The following is a 22,611-nucleotide window of genomic DNA, read 5'->3' as shown; positions in this document are numbered from 1 at the left end:
GATATTTTCATATCATTTTGATGTTATTTATATAATTCTCTAAATAATACTTATGGTTCAAAATCATGGTAGAGCCTTTATTTTAATATATTAATAAAAACATATTCTACCACATGTCAATTTTTATAACCCTAAGTATTTTACTTTGTCTTTAAAAAAATATTATTCTAAGAGAGAGGTTCGTAGGCTTCACCATATTGCTGAAAAGGTTCATGGCACTAAAATGTTTATGAGCCCATTCATGCTTGGTGTGATTTCACCTGTTTAAACTAAACACATTGGAAGCTAGACTTCATTCACAGTGCCTGGTTCAGTCCCTACCCATGGAGTCTGCTGGTGGCATAGGGACTTTTTTTTAAAAAGGAAGATAAATCCTTTGGGGAGTAAGGACGGAGTGCTAGGAGGTGAATATTAACTTGGTCTTTTGCTTTTGGAGAAAGTTCTTAAAAAGGAAGTCAGTTCTAAATTGGAAGCAAAAGATGATTAGGAAATAATGATTCAGTGCCTGGTATATAAATTAATGTTAGTTGAATGAATGAGGCAAAAAAAATATGGCACATTTGACATAGATTTTGAAGCAGAGGCTATACAGTGGACTCATCAGTTTGTTATGTGGCAGATTTATTTTTCAGTGTGTCATCATTTCTGCAAAATTTTATAAAATGCTTTGTATCTGTGTAAAAATTTGAATTAAATGGAGGGGTCATAATTCAGGAAGCACTCACAACATTGGTTTGCAAAATCTTTTATAGAAGCTGGTAGACACAGATTTCGTGCAGTTGCTTACAATTCATCTTCGTTATTTACTGTTCATCTCTGAGTATTTTTGCCATTCAGAATATGGCTTTTATTGTTTGAGTATGAACAAGTGTGTACATAAAATATTCAATTCTCAATGATTTGAAAACCTTGATTTTATTTTAGCTATTCAGTAGCTGAACAACGTCTTAGAGAAAGGCATTGCACTCAGCTATGGCTGCTGACTATTATCCAGCTCCTATCACTAGGTGACATTTTATTTTGCTTGTTCAGTTTCTGTATCACGTTCCTCGTTTTATCCTAACACTCTCGGATTCAGACATACACACAGACATATGAAATATTTGAGGCAAGAGGCTTCTTTGCCATTTGTAAATGCATGAATATCTTAGTAGTTATTTTTTTTCCTTGTAATTTTTTATGTAATACTTAAAATATTTTGGGGAGATCAAATGTATTTTCTATCAAAATTTAAGTTCTCTATGACTTTACTTATAAGATGAGGCACTTTTCTGTTCTCTGGCTGAGTTATTTCTGTTAGCTTCTGAACTTTCATTAATTGCTATTTTGTACAAAGGCATCTAATTTAAATGGCCCTTGCCATAACACTTGTTTTGTTGTTGTTTAAATAGTACCTTTTCAAAATGTAACTTTGTAAATCCCCTAGTAATACCCCAGTTTTTCCTTACATGTATCCAATATGTATTTCAAAATTTATTTATATTTCAAGTTTTAACTAACCCTCTAATAATTCTCTATTTGGTTAAAGGCATTTTCATTTGGTATGTAATGTGGCCGATAATAACAATAGTGCGTGTTGAAGTACTTTTAATGGGCATAGGGAAGTTCACTTAAAAAAATAAGTGAAACAAAACATATAAGAAAAGTTGATTGCCTGTTTTTTGTTTTTAAACCTGATTTTCTCTAACTGGTTTCCCTGTATATATGTATCACTGTTATACTTTTATTTAGAGAGGCATATTTTTAGCTGCCAGAATTACTACCACGTCCTGTGTATCAAAATTCAAGAACAAACCAGGAATGTTGTCCACCTCCTGAGAAATTTTAAAAACAATGTGCATGATGGAATAACACTGCAAAGTGAATTAAGGAGAAAATGTAGGTTGTTTGACTGGGTGGCATGCAGTTCAGCCTTGTATGGGACCTATTCAGAGAAGAAATTAAGGGATACCATTAAATAGAGCTGTGGAACTTTCAGTTCAGCAGCTGCATTCAGTTTGTTTTTCAATTTCTCCTTCCCATTCTTGTTTATTAGCTGTGACTGAGTCCTGAATTAAAACAAATATTTTAATGGCAACATTTATGTTTTGGTTAGAAGAACCAGAGAGGCATCATGCTTAGATCTAGGCAGATTCAATATGGGTGGTGTAAGTTTGTTGCTTTCAATTATTTAGATACACGATGCGTATATTTTCTATTGTATTTTCAACCTTTTCTAGGGAACTTCTTTTAAAATTACTAAACTATTTTTTAGAGCAGTTTTAGGTCCACAGCAAAAGTGAATGGAAAGTGCAGAGAGCTCTCGTATTCCACCTTTCTCACATCCCCTCCACCCCCCAGGCCCACACCCACAACCTCCCACGCTAACAGCATTCCACACCACATTGATCATTTTCTTACAGTTGATGAACCCATTGATGAACCCATGTTGACACATTATTATCAACCAAAGTCCACAGTTTACATTAGGGTTCACTCTTGGTGGTGTAATTTCTACGGGTTTTAACAAATTAATATGGACATGTACTCACCATTATAGTATCATACAAAGTAGCTTCACTGTCCTAAATGTTTTTCATGAAATTTGGGACTTCTCAGTCATTATTTCTGCCTCTTTTCCCCTCTTCTTTCCTTCTGGGACTCCTGTAGATTCACCTCCTCGATAGTATCCCACAGATCTCAGAGGCTCTGTTCATTTTTCTATGTTCTTTTTTTGTCAAGCTGGATACTCTCAATTGATTTTTTCTGCTGTTTAAATCTGCTTTTCGAGCCAGCCCCTCTGTTGAATTTTTCATTTCAGTTATTGTAAATACTTTTCTACTCCAGATTTCTATTTGTTTCTTTTTATAATGTTATCTCTTTATTGATTTTCCCTACTTGGTGAGACCTTATTCTCATACTTCCCTTTAATCCTCTAGACATGGTTTCTCTGTATCCTTGCTAGCATTTGGTAGTCTCATCATTTTCTATTTTGTATATATATATACACTAGATATAGGTCCTCTGTAAGATATGTGATGTGGAAATCTTTTTTCCCAGTAAGAAGTTTTTCCTTTTGTATTTTTAATAGGGTCCTTTGCAGAGCAAAATTTTTTACTTTTTGTGAAATCCATTTTTTTCTATTTATTTATTTATTTATTTATTTTTGACCGTGTTGGGTCTTCATTGCGGAGCGTGGGCTTTCTCTGTTTGTGGCGAGTGGGGGCTACTCTTCATTGTGGTGTGTGGGCCTCTCATTGCGGTGGCTTCTCTTGTTGTGGAGCATGGGCTCTAGGGCGCGCGGGCTTCAGTAGTTGTGGCACATGGGCTCAGTAGTTGTGTCTCGCGGGCTCTAGAGCGCAGGCTCAGTAGTTGTGGCGCACGGGCCTAGTTGCTCCGCAGCATGTGGGATCTTCCCGGACCAGGGCTTGAACCCGTGTCCCTTGCATTGCCAGGCGGATTCTTAACCATTGCACCATCAGGGAAGCCCAATTTTTTAAATAATTTTTTATTCGTAAATTTGGGATTATGCTGTACATTTGTGAGCTTCTTTTTTTTTTAAATTTTATTTACTTGGCTGTGTCGGGTCTTAGCTGCAGCACTCAGGATCTTTGTTGCAGCATGTGGGATGAGGGCTTTGTTGTGGTGAGGGCTCTCTCTAATTGTGGCGTGTGGGCTCCAGAGCGTGCGTGCTCATTAGTTGGGGCATGCAGCCTCTCTAGTTGTGGCACATGGGCTCAGTAGTTGTGGCACGTGGGCTTAGTTGCCCTGTGGCATGTGGGATCTTAGTTCCCTGACCAGGGATCGAACCCGTGTCTCCTGCATTGGAAGGCGGATTCTTAACCACTGGACCACCAGGGAAGTGCCTACATTTATATTTAAATTTATGATCCCCTTTGTGTTATTTTAGGTTTATGACCAGGTTTAGGTCATGGTTTTCCCCTATTCTTTGCTACTTCATAATTTTTTTTTTTAATTTATTTATTTGGCTCTGTTGGGTCTTCATTTCTGTGCGAGGGCTTTCTCTAGTTGTGGCAAGCAGGGGCCGCTCTTCATCGCGGTGCGCGGGCCTCTCACTATCGCGGCCTCTCTTGTTGCGGAGCACAGGCTCCTGACGCGCAGGCTCAGTAGTTGTGGCTCACGGGCCTAGTTGCTCTGCGGCATGTGGGATCTTCCCAGACCAGGGCTCGAACCCGTGTCCCCTGCATTAGCAGGCAGATTCTCAACCACTGCGCCACCAGGGAAGCCCCATCTACTTCATAATTTTTTCAAGATATTATGCTTCCTCCATGGAATTGCTTTTGTACTTTCCTCAATAACATACTTCTGTTGGCTATTTCTGGTTTCTCTGATAAAGATTACTTTTTTAAAGCATTTTTTTGATTGACAGTATCTGTATTTTGCTCATAATTTTGAGGAATATGTCAACTAGATATGATAGTTTAGTTCAGTGGTTATTTTTTCTTTCAGCAACTGTCAGCTCTCTTTCTTTATTCACAGCTTTTGGCATTATTAATCTTAATCCTCTTGATTAGTTGGGTACAGAGTTGTACTTTTGTGGGGGTGGTATTCTAATCTGTCACGTCAGCTCAAATTGAGCCATTGAAAATTTTTCAAAAGGTTGCTGAGTTCTCCTTATCCTCACCTATCTTGGACCCCTCTTCCTCCTGCTGTTCTGCTCAAGGTGAGAGCAGCTACTTTTACTTATTGAACTTTCAAATAGTATTTTTTACAACTTTATTATGTTCTTCATCAGTTTGTTATAGAGCAAGAACAATAGCCTCTTTTGATTTTATAAATCCATCCCAAAATCCTGCTCACTGGTCATTTGACATGTAAAATGTTCTCTATGATACCAGGTTTAGACAATAACCTGTGTACATGTATTAGTCATCTCGGGCTGCCAGAATGCAATACCATAGGCTCGGTGGCTTAAACAACCGAAATTTCTTTTCCCACAGTGATTGAGGCTGGAAGTCCAAGATCAGGTTTCTAGCTGATGGTTTCTACTGAGGTGTTTCTTCCTGGCTAAGAAATAGCCACCTTCTCGATGTGTCATCACATGGCCTTTCCTTGGTACAAGGGAGCAGGGAGAGAGAGAGACACACACAGAGAGAGAGAGAGGGAGCTGTCTCTGTGGTGTCTCTTCTTACCAGGATACTAATACTATCAGATCAGGGCCTCACCCTTATGACCTCATTTCAACTTAGTTACTTCCACAGAGACCACCCCCCTCACCCCCCATTCCACATATAGCCACACTGGGTTTTTAGCATTTCAATATAGGAATTTTGGGGCTATACAAACATTTACTCTATAACAGTATGTATGAGAATCGTTCAGTTATTCTTGTTTTTAGAAAGTCTTGTTTGATCACAGCCCAATTCTAGGTTATTCTGTTCAACTGTTATTGTTGTATCATACTCCATGTTTACTTCCATTTTAAGATATTCACATATTTTGTAAGAAATGTTAAATGTTAATGATACTTCCGTCTTTCAACAACTTCCTTATTATTGAGTGTGTTGTCGAAAAGTATTACAGCCTGGTACAAGTTTACTGCTTCAACCTGATCAACATTTTTCTTCCCATATTTGGCCATTCTAGCTATTTTTCAGCTCCTTAAACATGTTACATCATTTTACCTCTGCCTGGAACCTTCTTTTCCCTGGCTCTTATTTATCTGTTGAATCCCATCTTAAGTATCATTTTGGGAAGACTTACCTGATCCTATGTAAAATATCATGTCACCCCTTCATCCTGCTACTTAATAAGGCAAGCTACTTAATCTGCTTGGATCATTCACAGTACTTCCGTTTCCTCATCAACAAAATGAGGGCTATACTGGCATCTAAAACAATACGTAAAATATACTGAGACATTTATTGAAGTATCAGTTGTTGTTGTTTTCATTATTATTAACCTCCCTCATCCTAGTTTTTATTTATATCCATCAAGAGTATCCTTTCAACATGTTTTCTGTTAGAGGTAAGCTTTTATTTCGTCCTCAGGTATTATTAGCCTGGTAATTTTCACATAGTTGATAGTGAGTAAGTACACATTGAATAATTACATTAATTAATTGTCTTTTTCTATCATTATAATTATGGGAAAACTCTGGCAGGGCAGAGATAAGGCATTAATTTAATGTAATTAGTCATTTGTTGAATAAAACCAACTTACTTCCAATTTGTGATTTCAACAAGAATTGTCTCCCTCCCTCAATTGTGGGATTATTCCATGATGCCAGTTATATTAAATGCAGATGCATATCACATGTAATTAATATTGAAATTAAATTTAAAATATCTTGTGGAAACTATATCATATTTGTGTGACTTGGTACACTAGATTGGCATATTATTAATTGTATGCATTTGACACCAAGGAAGATATGTATTTCTTTATTAATTAAATTGGAAATTAAAAATGTAAGGAAGAAATTCTCAACTCCTTGCAATCAGCCTGACGTTTCTCAAACAGACCTGTTGTCTTTAATTCGGTAAATAATTGATCTGCTTTCCAGAGGCGTTACTTCTGCCAACTGAGTAGCCTAGAGCTGTGAAGGGCAACACATCTACATTTTAAATAATTACCCTTCCTTGGCAGGGAAATTGCTTTTCCATCCATTAATAAGAGGAAAATGAACATTGGGTCTCTAGTAAAGTAGATTAAACATGTACCCCTTTGGATGCTTGACTGCATCTTTAACAGACTTGAAATTTTTCTGGTTGCTTAAATGCTATATATCGAAAGGTGATGGTGGTCTCAGGTTAATCATTTAAAAAGTTGGATTTTTCTTTTTTGCACAGTTTTCCCCATTGATCATAGCAAGTTGTCAGAAAAATACCTTGTCTTGATTTTTTGTTAACGTCTATGCCTCGTAGATTTATAGAATTATGTGGCTTTAGATTTTTCCTCTCATCTGACAGCTTTGGTTTATTACTGTAAGTCAGTCATGCTATATCATTAACAATGCAAAAGCAGCTTGAAGAGTTTATTGCCACCCCCTGCCCCCCCCCCCCCACCCCACCAACAAGGGGATGTTTCCATTAGAGGTCTGTAGTTACTCTCCTGTTTTTTCATCTTGTGAAGTGATGTCTTTTACTCATGTAATGGATTGCTCCTTGGAGAATTTGTTGTCTTCGCTCTGTTCATTGTGGCACTGGGCTTGTATGAGAGTCAAACTTTTCAGGTTTGATGTGCCATAAAGTACAGTAGGCACCATGCCTAGGGCCCACAATAATTTTAGGGTCCCACCAAAACGTTTCATTCCTTTTAAATGCAAAAAAATATATATATATAAACTTTTAGGTTGACAGAATGCCTTAATACACATTTAAAACCAACAACAGTAGTCATAAAATATTTTTTTCCTGGAGGGGTGGGGGGGTGTCCATGAAGGCAAAAATGTCCAGAGCCCACAAAAGTACTAATCCAGTCCTGGAATCCTGGATGTCCATTAGTAAGGAGGGGCCCTGCTCCTTCACTGCCACCACTGCCACAGCAAAGATGCTCAATTAATACTGAATGAACTACTGAAAGATGTGAATGCATACAGTGGCATACTGTGTAAAAACGTGAAGTAAATATATATGCCTGTAACACTAGAGCTACAACAACAATATAGACCCAGTACTGAATTTTGAAGAAGGTAAAGAAGGATATCTATAACCAAGTACATACAGGCAAAGTAGCCAAGGTTGAATTAAACTTTTTAAAGGACAACTTTAAAACAGTTAAGTACTTGAATATTGTTGTCCCTTCTCCTTTCCACTCTTCTAGAATGCTCTGGCCCTCCCCTAGCTTCAGGCTTGTTTCAGTTTCCTCTTTCAGATTGGTCTATATTCTTGCCATATATTAAATTTTTTTTTATTCAATATTTTGAACAGTGCTCTGAAAACAGTTTAAGTATTTCTTTCAAGGATAAGCATATTTCAAAGGACATATATTAAATTCAGTATGGTGGGTACCTATTGTGAGAAAGGATGGGAGTGGTTGCAGGAATGGAGGATGAGAAGGAAAATGTGAAAGCAGCAGTCTATTCAAAATTAATAAACATAATCTTAAAGTCTTATCAAAGTCTTACCAATAGCATAGAAAAAATAAAATTATTACTTAATTAAAAATGAACTAAGTTCACTCCCCCCAACCCCATACCTCCATTATTTCATGGGAAGTTTTTGATTGTTCTTGTTATTGTTGTTGGTCTCTCTTTTTTCAAATCATATCTTTTTGATGGGCTAAGAAGCTATTGTATTTGTCTATATAGATATAGATCTATTTTCTAATATTTGCTATGTTTGCAAATATACCCAAAATAAAAGTGTTAAGTGATGACCAAATTTTATCTTCCATCTAATCATTATGTGTTACATGGTTTCTGATCTCCCCTGTTAGAACCCTGAATTAAATCTGTTATATTTTCATATATACACAGTGGAATTCATGAATAATGGTGCTTTGACCACTCATTTGGCCACGCTGCACATCTGAGACTTGTAGACCTCTTTCTTGCCTCCTCACTATGTATCTGTATTTCTTATACATCCCTCTATGACTGCTATGTTCTTTCTTTATTTTTTGGTGTGTTTCTTTCCCCCATAGGGGTAGTGTTTTAACTCTCTAACTTCTCTCTTTAGCATCTTTATCTTTTCCCTCTCTTCTTTCACTGTAGATAAAACCACCAATGTTATTTTGTTCCCTCACCCTTGTTATTGTTTTGGTTCGTCTTCATTTTTATTGAACTGTAGTTATATGGTACAGATTGTACAAATCTTAAGTGTATAGCTTGGTGAATTTCTAACTATATATATATCTACACACACACACACACACACACACACACACACACACACACGTATAAACTCCAACCAGAAAATTTTAAAGTTCTCTTTCATACATCTGTGAAGTACATCAAATGGCATTCCTTTGGAAATTCCTAAATTTCCAAATTTACCTTTCAATTTATCTCTTACAGTCTTAATACATAAAATATCTCTTCTAAGCAGACTGATCTGTCTACCAAAATCCTATTAACCTCAATTCGAAATGTATTTTTTTTTTTTAAAGAATTTCACTTTTATTTATTTATTTATTTATTTTTGGCTGTGTTGGGTCTTCGTTTCTGTGCGAGGGCTTTCTCTAGTTGCGGCAAGCGGGGACCACTCTTCATCGCCGTGCGTGGGCCTCTCACTATCGCAGCCTCTCTTGTTGTGGAGCACAGGCTCCAGACGCGCAGTCTCAGTAGTTGTGGCACACGGGCTTAGTTGCTCCGTGGCATGTGGGATCTTCCCAGACCAGGGCTCGAACCCGTGTCCCCTGCATTGGCAGGCAGATTCTCAACCACTGTGCCACCAGGGAAGCCCTTGAAATGTATTTTATTATGAACTTGTAGCAATGATTGTCTGTGACATTAATTTAGTATTGCTGTGTGTGTGTGTGCGTGTGTGTTTATCTGTATCTGTGTATATAATTTTTCTTTGAGGATGGTAGCATTGTGTTGGTACATAAGAATGTTCCCAAGGTAACTGCTTTATCTAAAAATTTTACATTTTTGCCATCCTAGTGACCTTCTATGTTGTGCTGTTACAATTAATTATATGGTGAGAAAACTCATTAATTCAATTATGGTAGAAAACCATGTTTTCATAAAAATGTTTTATCACTGTTGTGCTTTGATATCCTATGAGTGTTTTGTGTTAATATTGTTCACTAACAGTTAGCTTTATTAAAAGTGAATGTTTAAACCAAAAATAATCAACGGAAGCTTATTCTAAAATTATATGGAGATTCAAAGGATCTAAAATAGTTAAATCAATCTTGAAAAAGATGAGTAAATTTTAAAAACTGAAACTACCTAAATTTCTGACTTACTTGATAAATCTACAGTAATGTAGAAAAGATGGTTTTGGGTAAATATAGTCATAGATGGATGGAATAGAATCCAGGAATTGATCAAACACTTAGGGTCTTTTGATTTTCAACCGAAGTGTCAAGTAATTCGTTAGGGATAGCATAGTTTTCTCAACAAATGGTGCTAGAACACCTGGCATATCTGTTTGGGAAAAATAAACTTTTCTTTAACACCATACACAAAAATTTAACTCAAAATCAATCATAGACTTAACTTAAAACCTGAAACTATAAACCTTTAAAAAGGAAACAGAAGGATTATATTATTGTGACCCAGGAGGGATAGGGGAAGATTTCTTAGATAGGACACCAAAAAAACAAACCGTCAGATTGGTCTTCATTAAACCTTTTGGGAAACATACGGTTAAGCAAATGAAGTGGGATGCCATAAACTGGGAGAAAATATTTGAGATAAATATATACATACATAAGTTTATATGTATTTTATAATGTAATATAAATATACTTTTAATGTATATAAGATAAAGACCAAACAATTTAAAATGGGCAAAAGATTTGAGCAATCATGTCACAAAAGAAAATATGTAAATAGCCACTTAGCACCCCAACATCACTGGTCACCAAGGAACATAGCATATTTAAACCACAAGAAACCAAGTGCTCACTGAAGTGATTAAATTTAAAAAGAGCGGCAATACCAAATGTTGCAAAATTATGGAGTTCACGGGAAGGTAAAATGATACAGCCGCTTTGGAAAAACATTTTCCCAGTTTCATATACAGTTAAGTGTACGTATGACCCAGCAATTCCCCTCCTAAATATTCACCTAAGAGAAATGAAAACATATGTCCACAGAGAGACTTGTAGTTGAATCTCCACAACAGCCAAAAACAAGAATCAACTGCTTAATGGATATATAATTGTCATATATCCATATAATGGAACACTACTCAATAATATAAATAAGTGCACGGACTACTCTTACCTGTAGTGAATAGGTTTAGCAAAATATTACATGATTCCATTACATGAAATGCCCAAGTAGGCAATATTAATTCATAATGACAGAAAGCCAATCAGTGGTTGCCTGGGGCCAGGCGATGGGGCGGGGATGGACTGCAAGTGGACACAAGGGAGTTTTTTCACATGTTCTCTATCTTGATTATGGTAGTAGCTGCATAGGTATACATACTTGTCATAGTCATCAAACTGTACACTTTAAATGAGTGTGTTTTATATAAATTACACATTAGTAAAGGTTAATACAGTTTAAAAATTATTCTGGCTTGTGACAAGAAATATATCCAGCCACTTGGAACAATAAGGGTATACATAGACATTTACCACTTTTCCTCTATGTCTGTTGGATGAATAAACTGTTGAAAGTAATGAATACTAGAATATTTACCTATTGGATATGGCCAAAGATGTCTTTAGAAGCTTAACAATTTCATGATGCAAAATAAAAGGAAGAAAATAATTATTTAAGTGAAGATGTTAGGACATTTAAAGATTACAAACTTTAATAATTTTTAAGTTTCCATCTGTATAAGTATTGATGGGGAAGTATTAAATTCACAAGAGTTAATACTAAAACATAGAGTTATTTTATGAGTGATAATAATCTGAGTTCCTGTAAAGATTTCTATATGACCCAGTATATGTCTCTTTTTGGAGAGAGTGTGAATAGCTGGTAATTTGTCTTCCAGTTCATATGTGTGTATGTGATAAAGAACCATATAATTAGGTAGGTGTTATAAATAGTATATAGCAAAAAAGGCTTCCCTACTCATGTTTCCAAGATTTTATAGCATATGCCCAGTCAAGGTTTGCTACTCTTTAATTTTGCCTTTCGGGTTAACCAGCTGACGCCCAGTTGAAAAGACTTATGTTCTTATGAGGCCGCAAAAGCCTTAATGTTCAGTCTCCAGCTACCTCAGATTTTGGAGAACACCATGTACCATCAGTAGCTTTAGTCCCCACCCTCTAATGCTAATGCTCATCTATCAAACTTAAGGTTGAGAGTGAAGGAGAGGAAGCTTCCAGATAAACATACAGCAGCGCCTAAACAGCTAATCACTCTAGGCTTCCGCTTCCAGGCCCTATAATTAGAAGTCCTTCTTTTCCTTGTATTCCCAGATGACGCAAATGCTTTTTGTGGCTTGGCACCTCATTTGGGGCGTGGGTTTAGTTTATGGCCAGGCTAGAGTCTGGTTTAGTCTTCTGATGCTGCATAAATAGTTCTCAAGCCACAGTCTACTCTGTACAAGTCTTTCCTTTTATGTATATCTGCTTTTTAACTTGTTTTCTAGAAAAAAGAAGCTTGTCATTTCTCCCAGCAGATGTGCAAAAGAGGAAATTACAAATTAAAAGAAAGCATGTTATTGGTATAGTACTATACTAGCTATTTCTTCCTTTCCTCTGTACTTTTTAAAAATTAAAAAAAAAATTATTTTAAAGTTTTGTCAAAAAAGTGAGCTCACTGCTGGATTATAGAAGCCACATTTGCATGGAGAAGTGGAAAAAGAAAGCTTTTGAGACGGGATACACAGACGATAATAAGGATAAATTTTCAAAGGACTAATTCTCTAAAAATTTCAATTTGTTTTGCATATTAGAAACCAAACAGATATTGATGTCAGTTTGAAAAACTAGGAGCACGTTGAAAAGTTTTCGTCTGTGATTATCGTTCATATGCAAAACAATAATAGTTTTGATTTGCATAATAGGGACTATTATTTGAATGCTAATTATGAGTAAAATATTGATATGCTAATAAAAGAAACCAAGTGAAGTTTATGTTCAGTAGATGAGTAATATATAAATATGAGTTCATCACATTTGCTGTTAGAATGTTTCCACTGAATTGTTTGTCATATGCAGAAAATAATTTTGTGGGAATGTGGAATCGGAACATAGTAGTAGAATTGTGATAATTCAAACTTACCACAACTAAGCAAAAAGTAGGAGTCAAGAAATACTGTCCACAAAAAAGAACATGTCCCATCTTAGAAATTTATTGTTTGAATAACAACAACAATATGGAAAAATTATTAAGTATGTCAGTGACCTCATGATGATAGCTAGGCATAGAGTGGGTGGCAGTGTTATATAAAATGTTAGAGATTTGAAGTAGATCTCAATAAATGACACTTTTCATCATCTAAAATATATTCTCTTGGAAATAGCCAAGACACTGTCATCTAATATTGCTATGTTTTAATCTAATGTAATGACTAGAGCTATACCTTATATTAGCCAATAAATAGCAAACTCAAATATACTTCATCTTCCCATATAAATGCCTATTTTATCTTTCCACAGATGCTTAATATTCTTTCATAATCTTTTCTTTCAGCAAAGAAAAGTTTTAGGAATTAAAAAATATGATTCTGCTTCTGTTTCCCACAGAAAACAAATAAAAATTCTGGACAAAATATTAACAAACACACACAAATTTAAATATGTGTATTATAATCTCTGGAACAACTAGTAAAAACCAATAGACAAATTAAAATTGGATATTAAAAATAGTGAAATTATCCAAAGAATGGGAAGGAAGCAAGAGCAGATAAATAAACAAAAATCAAAAACAAGGGTACAACTTAAAATATATAACCAACAAGGACCTATGTATTGCACAGGGAACTCTGCTCGATATTCAGTAATAACTTAAATGGGAAAATAACTTGAAAAAGAATAGATACATATATAGGTATAACTGAATGACTTTGCTGTACACCTGAAACTAACACAACATTGTTAATCAACAATACTCCAATATAAAACAAAAATTTTTAAAAAAGGAAAAAAAACCAAGGATATAATCAGAAAAAAGGGTACAATAAAAAAATAACAAAATGGTAGACGTAAATTCAACCCTACCCATAAGTCACACTAAATGTGAATGATGTACAAACAGCAATTAAAAGTCTGAGATTGGAATAAAAAACCCCAGAACTAGATCCCGATTATTGTCCAAAACACAGTCATTTTATAATATATTGATTGTGAAAGCAAAATAATAAAAAAGTGTATACCATGCATATACCAATCAATGCAAAACAGAAGTGGTGATATGAATATCAGAAAAAGTTTACTTCAGAACAAGGGAAATATTAGGGTTAAAATGGGACATTATGATAAAAGAGGTAATTCACCAAAAACTCATAATAATCCTAAGTGTGTATGAACTTAAAAAAATGTAGGTCTGGGGCTTCCCTGGTGGCACAGTGGTTAAGAATCCGCCTGCCAGTGCAGGGGACACAGGTTTGAGCCCTGGTCCGGGAAGATCCCACATGCCGTGGAGCAACGAAGCCCGTGCACCACAACTACTGAGCCTGCGCTCTAGAGCCCGCGAGCCACAACTGCTGAAGCCTGCATGCCTAGAACCCATGCTCCGCAACAAGAGAAGCCACCACAATGAGAAGCCCGTGCACCGCAACGAAGAGTAGCCGCCGCTCGCCACAACTAGAGAAAGCCTGCGCTCAGCAACAAAGACCCAACACAGCCATAAATAAATAAGTAAGTAAGTAAGTAAATTTATATTTTAAAAAAAGGCCTGAAATTTAGGGAGCTTATATAACTGGGAAAAAAAGCATATTTATGATTATGCTTGGAGATGTTAACTTCTATGCAGTAATAGAACACAAAAGCAGGTAATCAGTAAGTAAGGATGTTGAAGATCCAAATAACACTATCAGTTAAATTAAATTGACACTGATAAGACATACCAGGTGTTCAAGTGTACATTGAACAGTTACCAAGATATATCATTCTGAGACATAAAACTAATTTCTTGTTGTAATGGAATTAAACTAGAAATCAATATATGAATGATACCTGGAAGATACCCAAACATTTGGAAACTAAAAAACATATCTTCCTGACATAGTAATCTAAGCTTCAACCTTAAGAAACTTGAAAAAAGAAAGAGGAAATATAACTAAAGCAAGTAAAATGAAGGATATAGTAGTAGAAGGTCGTTATAGCAAAAGGAGGAAGATAAGAGAAATCAGTGAAATGGAAAAGAGAAAACCAATGACACCAAAATGGTTTCCTTGAAAAGATCTAGCTAGACTGCCAAGAAATGAAGAGAAAGGACACAAATTTTCGGTATCGTGAATGAAAAAGTGTACTAAAGACCCTACAGACAGTATCCTTGAGTTATAGAGAGTAATTCCTCCAAGAAGAAAAATTACATTTTACATTTTAAATTAACAAAATTTAAATTAAAGAGAAATTAAATTACTATTAATATCTAAAAATCTTCACACACACACAAAAAGGCCCACATAGTTTTACTGGCAAATTCTACTGGAAATTTATTTAAGTATTTCTTCTAGAAAATAAAAGGAACATTTTGCAACAAGACCAGCTTTACCCTGATTCCAGAAATAGACGAACACATTATTAGAAAAGAAAACTACAAATCAGTATCCCTCAGGAACACAGTCACGAAAATCTTCAACAAAATTTTAGCTAATTCAATGCAACTGCATGTAATAAAGGATTTTGACCAAGTGGAGTTTATCCCAGGAATGCAAGATTGTTCCACTTTTGATAACTTTTCATTATTAAAATTTACCATATTAATTGACCAAAGAAGAAAAACCAGGTAATCATCTCATAGGTGCAGAAAAGCACTAGAAAAATTTGACATCTGTTCATTATTAAAACTCTCAACAAATTACAAGTAGAAAGGAATGTCCTTAACTTGATACAGGGCATTTTACAAAAAATCTACAGCTGGTATCATACTTAAAGATTGAATACTTTCTCCTAAAATATAGAACAAGGCATGAATATTGCTTCTCACCATTCCTGTTTACCTCAGCAAATGTAGTAAGTCAAGAAAAAGAAAAAAAAGGCATGCGGTTTGGAAAGGAAAAAAATCAAACTATGTCTTTTCACATACTATATGTTTGGAAAGAAAATTCCATGTAATCTACATAAAAACTCCTAGAATTGGCAGACTATATAGGTATGCACACAAGTATATATAAATGTCAATTATATCTCTATATACTAACAAGGAAAAATTGATAATTGAAATAGAGTACCATTTATAGTAGCTCTAAGAAAATATATTTATAATCAATGTGCTGAACAAGAAAAAAAAATGTCAAAGAACACACATATCAAGAAAATGAGGTGTTGGGGCTTCCCTGGTGGCGCAGTGGTTAAGAATCCGCCTGTCAATGCAGGGGACATGGGTTCGAGCCCTGGTCTGGGAAGATCCCACATGCCATGGAGCAACGAAGCCCGTGTGCCACAACTACTGAGCCTGCGTTCTAGAGCCCATGAGCCACAACTACTGAACCCACATGCCACAACTACTGAAGCTCACATGCCTAGAGCCTGTGCTCTGTAACAAGAGAAGCCACTGCAATGAGAAGCCTGCACACCTCAACGAAGAGTAGCTCCTGCTGGCCACAACTAGAGAAAGCCCGTGCACAGCAACGAAGACCCAACACAGCCAAAAATAAATAAATAAAATAAATTTTAAAAAAATTAAAGAAATATGAGGTGTTCATAGATCAGAAGAATCAATATTGTTAAGATGTCCATTATCGCCGTTGTTTGTAGATATCAAAAAGCTGAATCTGTGTTTGGAAAGGCAAAGGAATTGGAATAGCTAAAACAATCTTGAAAAAGGTTAGAAAACGAGGACCTGCTTTACTTGATTTCAAAGTTTCCTTCAAAGTTACCTTAAATTAAGAAAATGTGGTATTAATGAAAGTATAAACATAGAAATCAATGGAACAGAATAGAACTTCTGGAAAAAGAACTACACAAATATAGTCAGTTGATCTTTGGCATGTTGACAATGGATTTAGAGTAGATTAAACATTTAATGGATAAAGAATAGTCTATTCAAGTAATCCTGCTGAAACAATTGGACATTATTTGCAAAAAATTTAATTTGTCTTATACCTCACACTTTATACAAAAATTAATGCAAAATGGATGATAGACCTAAAGGTTAAATACAAAACTGAGAAATTGGACAGGAAAACAAAATTTTTGTGACTTGTGTTGGGCACAGAATTCTTAGCTATGACATCTCATCAAAATTTGCTTTGTGGGGCTTCCCTGGTGGTGCAGCGGTTGAGAATCTGCCTGCCAATGCAGGGGACATGGGTTCGAGCCCTGGTCTGGGAGGATCCCACATGCCGCAGAGCAACTGGGCCCGTGAGCCACAACTACTGAGCCTGCGCGTCTGGAGCCTGTGCTCCGCAACAAGAGAGGCCGCGACAGTGAGAGGCCTGCGCACCGTGATGAAGAGTGGCCCCCACTCGCCGCGACTAGAGAAAGCCCTCGCGCAGAAACGAAGACCCAATACAGCCAAAAAAAAAAAAATTTAATTAATTAATTAATTTTTAAAAATTTGCTTTGTGAAAGACACTGTTGGGAATTTAAGTAAATATTATGCTAGAGTAGAGACAAGTTTTAAACTGGTGAATTGAGTAAGATATTACTAGTTGTAGTAGTAGATAAATTGGAACTTATAATTCAGGTTTTGAGAAATGGAAAAAGTGGAAGTGGCTTTAATTCCATGGAGGAAAGTCTTTTGCATTCTTTGTTATCAGATTTGCTATCTGAAAATGCTTGTGAACTCTGTAAATTCAGGCATTTAAACTTTTCTCTACTAGCTGTATGAGAACATCACAAAACCTGGATATGTAGTATGTCACTATGCTTGTATACTGATGTGGTGTTAGGTTTTGTATTCCCATAGGAAAAAGATCCTGTGTTTTAATTTTTTTATTTTGGGAAGTTTCTTATATATTTGGTCATTTTTTTCCCTTTGGTAATATTTTAAATCATGATGAATGCTTTGTGAAAATATTTCATCCACATACATAATGGTTTATATTTTTACCCTGTTTTGGTGTGTCCTTTAGGAATGCTTCTAGTCACAACAGATACCCTTGGCCATGACTTCCATGTCTTCCAAATTTTGACTCATCCTTGGTCCTCATCACAAAGTGCTGTCCATCATCTGTATACTCTTCACAGGGGAGAAACTGAAGCCAAAGTAAGTTGTATATTTTTCAGAAGATGTTTTCTTTGTGTAATATGATGTCTAATCCAGCTGGTTATTTGTATCGTATTGGAGCTTAACGTTAATGTTAGTGAGTTCATATTGTTCTTTAGACTGGGTCAGATAATTAAGAGTTTTTATCCTGTTTTGATCCAGTAAATATATAAGCAGTAGGTAAACAATTCAATGAATGTTGATAAGACAGAAGTTCCATTTATCCTTCTCCCCCTACCATAATACCATTTCTAGCCTCAGAGAAAACGCTGTCATCCATATGATAACCATCTCTCCAGACCTTCTCCTAGGCATTTTGATTCTATACATGCATACATACACACACACATACATGTAAATACATACATATTCACATATACCAGAAAATAATCGAGTTTTATAATGTATATAACTTATATGCATAATATTCAGTGGTATGCTGGAGCCAGCTCACAGTTGCTAGCGAGAATCAGTTATGCACATCTAGCCCCAATTCTGGATGTAGTGACATTATATTGGTAGATTGAAATCATCCATGTTAGGAGTGGTTACACAGTGGAAATCAGCAACACTAAAAATCAGGGCTATTTCTTCTTTAGGGAGCCAGTTTTTAACATTTACCAGCACATCACTGCTCACATATGCGTGCGCGTGCATGCACACACACATCCATATATATAATTTAATGAGCATTTGAATTAAGCACCATGCTGAGTGTATTACATGTATTTAATACTCTTAGTATCACTTGGTAGATACTGAGATGGTTTTTAATAGCCTTAAATCCCAAATATTCTTTCACAGAGCCTGTGGGTATGCATATACCAGTACACTTCTGTATATAGTTTATTCTGAAAGATAGCTCATTGACCCAACAACATTTATTGACTAGTCCATTCTTTCCCAATAGTCTAAAATGTTGTTTTTCATGACTTTGCATTAAATTTTCTATAATAGAATGAAACATCTTTAATATATATAAACCCATGATTTATAATGATACTTAAAAACAAGGTATTGGACATTACTGTATGTTGCTTGTTTGCAAACTCATTATTCTAAAAATTGATAATTAAAGAGAAAGTACCCTGCCTTTCTTGTATCAATTTAATAAGATGACCAAGTAGTTGATGAGGGAAAGTTTTTCCTTATTGAGGAATTTCAGAATAAAAGATGTTGGAAATTAGACTTATTTTGTTGATCATTTTATAATATATACATTATGGTATGCACCTGAAACTAATGTCACATGTCAGTTGTACCTCAGTTTTTAAAAAATGTAGAAATATAAGAATTACTGTGTTGCTATTTCTAATGAAACAATATACCTAGGCAACAAACATCTGTGTGTGGTTTTGGCTAATGAGTCTTAATGTTAGCAATGTGGAACAGTCCTACCTATATCACGTGCTTCCGAATATGATGTAATTAGGATGTATACAACATCGTCTGTGAAATTAAACCTGAATTTAATTCAGCCACTAGATACAATAAGCACTTCTTTTTAAAAAAATTATTTATTTATTTTTTTATACAGCAGGTTCTTATTAGTTATCTATTTTATACATATTAGTGTATATATGTCAATCCCAATCTCCCGATTCATCCCACCACCACCCCATCCCGCTTTCTCCCCTTGGTGTCCATACGTTAGTTCTCTACATCTGTGTCTCTATTTCTGCCTTGCAAACCAGCTAATTAATTTTGTTAATTAGCACAGTAAACAAAATACATAGATAGAGGGACAAGTTAAATACCATGAGAGTGCAACTAGTGAAATCTAAAATGTGGGAAGTTCATTACAAAAACCAGGCTGTGTGGCAGGGCTTAGAAGTAATTTTAGAGAATAATATCTAAGTAGAAGGTGTGGACCTTGTTTGAATCCTGTTTCATACAAATCAAGTATGAAAATACATTTTTCATACAAATGGTGAGATTTGAACATTTGGCTTAGTAGATACTATTAAGGAATTTAATATCCTTATTTTTTTGTGATTCATACAAGAGTGTGGATTTTGCTTTAAAATAATCTAACCATAGGGGAGTGTTGGTTAGATAAAAGAACAAATACATGACAAGTAGGGATATGGTTATGTTGATTACAAGAGTCTTAAAAGACATATCAATTTACCAACTAAATTCAATATGTGAACTTTGTTTGGAGCCTGATTTAAACAAGGTATAAAAAAGACATTTTTGAGACAGAGAAAATTGACCTTGAACTGGGAGTTACATGATTTTAACCAGTTTATTTTGCTGGGTCTGTAATTGTGTTACTTTTTTTTTTAAAGCCCTAATCTATTAGGCATATAACCTGAAGTCATGCTGAAGTAGTTATTGGTGAAACAATATGATATGATATCTCTAGTTTGCTTTTAAATATTCTGGCAAAACAAAACAAACTAAGAGATAGATTGAACACAGTATGCAAAGCTGGGTGATGCTGATATTGGTGGTTCATTATAGCAATCTCTGCACTTAGTGTATATCAGGAAATTCCTCTAGGGAATTCCCTGGCGGTCCAGTAGTTAGGACTCAGCACTTTCACCACAGGGGGACTGGGTTTGATCCCTGGTTGGGGAACTAAGATCCCATAAGTTGTGCAGCGTGACCAAAAAAAAAAAAAAATTCCTCTAATAGAAAGTAAAAATAAAGCAGTACCTTTTACCAACATTATGCTGTTTTACTTTAGCAGATTTATTGTTCATTTTCAAAAACTTTTCCAGCTATTCTTTGGCATTTTCTCATTGAAATGCATTTTAGAGTAACCCTATTGAGTTATATAAAGAATATTTTGAAGTTTTTTATTTGGATTGCATTGAAATTACATTTTAATACAGTTAGAATTCACATCATTAAATGTAGAATTTTTGCATCCAATGTTATTTATTGCTGAGGTATCATAAACTATAGATTGTTTTGTATTAGATTCGTATCTTCCTGCTTTGCTAGACTCTACTGTAAGATCCAATACTTTTTCAGTAACATTTTCTTGGATTTTATAAGTAGAACATACTTTCTGACAATTATGATAATTTTTGACTGTTTTCAATTTTATTTTTCTTGTTACATTAGGTCGGAAATCTAAAACAATGTGTACCTATACAAGTGATAGTTGCAGTCTTTTCTTTGTTAATAATACCCCCTTTTTTTTACTTTCTTATTTTGCTCTACTGCTAGCATCTGTTTTTACCCCAATACCATGCTGTTTTTATTACCTTAGCTTTGTAATATAGTTTGAAATCAAGGAACTTGATGCTTCCAACTTTGTTCTTCTTTGTCATGATCACTTTTGTTATTTGGGGTCTTTGGTAGTTCCTACAAATTTTAGGATTTTTTGTTCTAGTTCTGTGAAAAGTGCCATTTGAATTTTGATAGAGATTGCATTGAATCTGTAGATTGCCTTGGGTAGTATGGACATTTTAACAGTATTAATTCTTCTAATTCATGAGCATGGATTATTTTTTCATTTATTTGTGTCTTCTTCAGTTTGTTTCATCAGTGTCTTATGGTTTGCAGTGTGCAGGTCTTTCACCTCATTGGTTAAGTTTTCCTACATATTTTATTCTTTTTGATGCAACTGTAAATGGGATTATTTTCTTAATTTCTCTTTCTGATAGTTTGTTATTAGTGTGAAGAAACAGAACTGATTTTGTATCCCGTAGTTTTACTGAATTTGTTTATTAGTTTTATCAGTTTTTTGGTGTAGTGTTTAGGGTTTTTGTATATATAAGATCATGTCATCTTCAAATAGAGACAGTTTTATTTCTTCCATTCCAGTTTGAAAGAGTTTTACTTGTTTATTTTTTTCTTGCCTAAGCACTCTGGCTAGTACTTCCAGTACTGTGTTTAATAAAAGAATCACAAATGGGCACCCTTGTCTTGCTCCACATCTTAAAGCAAAAGCTTTCAGCTTTTCACCATTGAGTACGATGTTAGGTGTGGGCTTGTCATATATGGCCTTTATTATGTTGAGATACATTTTCTCTATACCCACGTTATTGAGTTTTTATTATGAATGGATGTTGAATTGTGTCAAATGTTTTTTCTGCATCTATTGGGATGATCATATTTCATTTTGTTAATGTGGTGTGTATCTCAGCACCTAGATGCAGACTGATAGGAAGCTGGCAGTGGTCTTTAAAGTACGCAAATGTACTCCTTTCAGGGGAAGATTGGGAGAAGGACATTTTAGTCTGCTGCCTCTATGCTGTGCCCTGGGCGGATAGCGGGTTAAGAGAAGTCAGTTAAAACTATGTAAATATCCCATTCCTCATCAAGCTTTGTATTACTTCTTTTATTTACATATATCATTTGATTGAATAGATTCTTTATTAGATGGGTTATAGTCATTCAATAATTATTTTAATACTCAAAATATCCCAGATTTGGCCAGTTGGAGCCTATTAGCTTGACATCTATGTACTTTTGACCTATCTCCATTATTCTTTGACAGTGTCCTTAACTTTCTGGTACAATGAACTTGCTTACTCTTATTTAGTAACCATTTGTTTTTGTTTCTTTTGCATGGAAGTTTTTAATTAGGTGAGCATTTTAGGTAAAGATTTACTATTTCAACTTGCTGCTGGGCACATTTTATTTCTTTTAAAAAATTTTGTTTTCGTTGAAGTATGGTTGATGTACAATATTATATGTTACAACACAGTGATTCACAGTTTTTGAAGGTTATGTTCCATTTATAGTTACTAAAAATA

At 35.1% G+C, this 22,611-nt stretch overlaps 1 protein-coding gene across 3 annotated transcripts in view; it reads left to right on the top strand.

Annotated features, from left to right (window-relative positions):
* BCAS3 (BCAS3 microtubule associated cell migration factor) overlaps nt 1-22,611 on the top strand; it is a 568,366-nt gene that overhangs the window by 171,337 nt on the left and 374,418 nt on the right. For all 3 annotated transcript variants that reach the window (XM_068530786.1, XM_068530787.1, XM_068530788.1), the window contains exon 14: nt 17,763-17,896. In XM_068530786.1, the coding sequence (XP_068386887.1) occupies nt 17,763-17,896 (134 nt within the window). The remainder of the gene's footprint in view (nt 1-17,762; nt 17,897-22,611) is intronic.

The sequence above is a fragment of the Eschrichtius robustus genome, chromosome 20 (assembly GCF_028021215.1).
Source record: "Eschrichtius robustus isolate mEscRob2 chromosome 20, mEscRob2.pri, whole genome shotgun sequence".
In the NCBI taxonomy this organism is placed as follows: domain Eukaryota; kingdom Metazoa; phylum Chordata; class Mammalia; order Artiodactyla; family Eschrichtiidae; genus Eschrichtius; species Eschrichtius robustus.
This window is presented reverse-complemented; position numbering and strand designations above follow the sequence as displayed.